Raw genomic sequence first — 3,298 nt, 5'->3', positions numbered from 1 at the left:
CCCTCTATAAACTGTATCTCGTGGTGCGGCACAAGCCTCTGACGACAACCAATCCTTTTGAGGCACTCTCACAGACGGGAAGGTCTTCGTCGACACCGTTTTTGCCAAGGTCACCACTTGTGCTGCAACCAGGCATACGGCTGTTTTGACGGCGACGCGGTTTCGATGACCTGTCTCTCGTTGTGCCAAAGCACATGCCCTTCCAGTCCCAGATGTCTTCGGGAAGATATCGGTCACGCGTCGTTCCTTTGGAGCCGTTTGGGGGCTGGAAATTGTTGTTTGTGGGCCGAAAATGGGTGGCGAGCCGGCGCGGTTTTTTTTTGTCAACTAAGAGACTTGGGAAATGTGGCCACATGTTTCTTCAATGTGTCGGCCGGCGAGAAGCCCTTCAACTGGATTCGAGGTCGAAAGGATATGTAACACCAATTTGCGGTGTCGTCCGACGACTATGCCAATGGTATTCTTAGTGAGAGGCTTTTCTCTCTTAGTGTGCTCGGCATTTGCATTAATGTCTATCTCTCTCAGTTGCGATTGCGATAACCCGGGTTAACTTGAAGCCCACAACACTAGCATTCACATTTCACCCTCCACAAAATGGTCCATTGTCGTGCGTCTGATACTGTGTTGCCGTCTCTTCAAGCTCGCTAACATCGAAAATAATAGTGCCCTCGCTTTCCTGAGGAAGCTCTTCAGCATAACATGATCCGCCTTCCTTTTTTTCGACAACAGAATACGTTAGTTTTTACGGCTCACCTCGAGCGTGTCGCTCACATTCTGCAGGATTCCAAGTGTACATATCTCGCAGATATCGATGAATACTCTGTAAGAAGCAGTTTTACTACACAATCAAACCGATTTCGAAAGACATGCATATGCGGATGAGAGCAGAATGAAACGGCTATTCGTTGCCTTGCGAACGTTCATCTCCGAGTCAGCATTGTTGCTCTCGTCCCCTCCCCTCGTTAGCGGCCTTTCCCACTCTCGGTCTCGCTCGCAGCTTGAGGCCCGTTGTCGGCGCCATCTCCCGAGTCAGAGCCCACACTCTCAATGTCTGAGTCTTCGACACCGATAAGTCGGATATTTCGTAAGCGGGTCCTAAGAGCTTGCACAATGCCTTCTGCATTAACAACCCAGCCATTAGTGCGGCAATCAGCTATGCCCAGTCTGATGACGGTGTCGATGTTGAAGAGATCTTGCCTGGTCAGCGGTCAGCGGTGGAGGGGGCAAGGCCGAGCGATGTGGGCGCATACCTGCGCAGCTCTCGCCAGCGTGGGTCGTTGCGAGGCACGAGTTCGTGGAACAGACCGATAAAATTGTCCATGCCCGTCCGGATCGCTGCCCGATCCAGCGCTGCAGTGGTCAGAGAGGCAGAAGACAGTGGCAGGGTGTGTTTCTTACTGCTTTGTTGGACTTGCACTTGAACTCGAATGGAAGCCATGTGCAGGAAACTGCTCAGGTTGGTGAAGAGGTCGTGTGCAAAAGTGGCCCGGGTTATCCCACGTGTTGAGTTAAGAATTACCTTGCTTAGCTAGGTCCTGTATATCATAAATTCGTGTCCAAACAAGCGTAAACAACAAAAACAAATAAGTGTAAACACTTAGTCACTACAGATAAGATAAGAGAGATTTAAAGGTAACGACGTAGTGGAGCCTCAGATATGTCTGTTTACATTGGGGTATACGACGATCGACAAAGCGCCTCTTGGGAAAATTGGGTTTTCGTATTTAGGATTCCTGCCTGATACGACACTGTGACTGATAGTGGCCATTTGGTGTTCCCGTCCGTTGGTATGGCGCGGCATCCTATGAAGTCCTTTCGGCCGTAAATGTCGCTGCCAATTACTACGAAACAGTCAGTCGTGTTGTAAAGAACGGGGTCAGTAACAGGATGAAGCCATTCAGGTGATATTCGCACTGAGAATGGTTCGACTGCTAACTTGACTTCTATAGGAAGATGAAAAGTTTCGCTGGAGATTGGGTATGACAGTGAGATGTGTCCTTGTTGGCCCACGCTCGCTGCTTGCAATTCCGATATTCGACCACGAACTATAGGGCCGATGGTCACATTTAGGTTTTTCCCCACCAGGTTCTGTTGCGCTAGCCAGTGGTTCGCCACATTGATGGTGGGGACTTCGCTCGTGGGTGGGGTGAAGTCGAACCGGAGGTATTGAGTGGGTATGTCCATCTATTGGAGGTTAGGTGATAGTGATAGCATTTTTTGATACTTACACAGTCGTCGGTATTTTCCTTCAAAGACTGATCAATGATTTGAGAAACGTAGAGACAATTGCTGGATTACCATCACAACTCTCGCACCACCCGGAGGAAATTGAATGAGGTCGTCGGTCAGATGTTTGAGGGCGAAGGTCGCTTGTACACTTCCTCGCGCACCCTTGTGTGCTCCGTATTGTACTGCCACGGAGTCCCCGGGAAGGAAAACCCGGGCAACGTTGCACATTGCTATGTTTGTTATCGTTTCTCGGTTGTCCAGTATGGTCAGCAGAGTTGGTCGGTGTGCGGCGTGAAGTCGTTGGATTCGTCCTATGCGTTTACGATGGGGACCGCTTAGAATCGCCACGCGGTCTCCCACTTGAAGTTCAACGCATCCATTGATGAAGTGTGGTGTCAGTTGCATGCGATCTGCTAAGACTTCGTCTTCATCGAGGTGTTCGGGGGTGAGAAGATCGGCCACCAGTGTTAGGGAATTGGCGTTTAACGGAATTCCCTTCAAACTGAGTCGTACTCGACATGTGCCTCTGACGTCGGTGTCGACGATGAAACCGGTTCTAAGTTTCGTTTGTGGTAGCGTAGAGGAGGGAAGGGAGACGCGACAGCCCGCCACAAGCATGGGGGTTTCATGCGGGTTGCTAACGCTGAACGCACAGGAGGCTTGTATTTCTTCCCAACAGCTTAGTTCGGTGTTCGTCAAGGGAATGTCGGGACCGGTGTTCAACATGGGGGGGGGGGCTATCGAACTCCACGCGATGCAGTTGGCAGGATGGAAGGCGCAATGTGTAATGCCAAGTACAGCTGGGTTGTGCAATCACGTTGTGTGTCCGAGGAAGGGTGTACCATAGCTCGGTTTCCGTGCAGAGAACGAGTTGGCCAGGTGGGATGCAAGAAAATCTTGATTGTAGTCTCCCCCCATTTGAAACGTTCGGTGGTTATGATATGATCCTCCGCTATCTGCATCGCATCTGTGGTGGACGAGCTGGAGGTCGTGCGGGTATAGGTTGGGGTGGCCGGGTTGCATACTGCCGGGTTGCGCGAAGAAGTATATGGTACAGTGCTAACAAATT

At 50.7% G+C, this 3,298-nt stretch overlaps 1 protein-coding gene across 1 annotated transcript; it reads right to left on the bottom strand.

The window, feature by feature from the left end:
* Positions 1-962: 962 nt before the first annotated feature.
* MIND_00000100 (uncharacterized protein) lies at positions 963-1,480 on the bottom strand (the record flags this gene model as incomplete). Its single annotated transcript, XM_037356978.1, has 3 exons — positions 1,399-1,480; positions 1,251-1,350; positions 963-1,197 (listed from the first exon to the last, which is right to left on the bottom strand). Exons 1-3 carry the CDS (start codon positions 1,436-1,438, stop codon positions 963-965), a joined length of 375 nt encoding a protein of 124 aa, XP_037224888.1. The 5' UTR covers positions 1,439-1,480.
* Positions 1,481-3,298: the final 1,818 nt, after the last annotated feature.

This window comes from Mycena indigotica (genome assembly GCF_014461135.1).
Source record: "Mycena indigotica strain 171206Taipei chromosome Unknown Mind.scaff0001, whole genome shotgun sequence".
NCBI lineage: Eukaryota > Fungi > Basidiomycota > Agaricomycetes > Agaricales > Mycenaceae > Mycena > Mycena indigotica.
The sequence above is the reverse complement of the archived record's forward strand: the minus strand, read 5'-3'. Positions and strand labels throughout refer to the sequence as shown.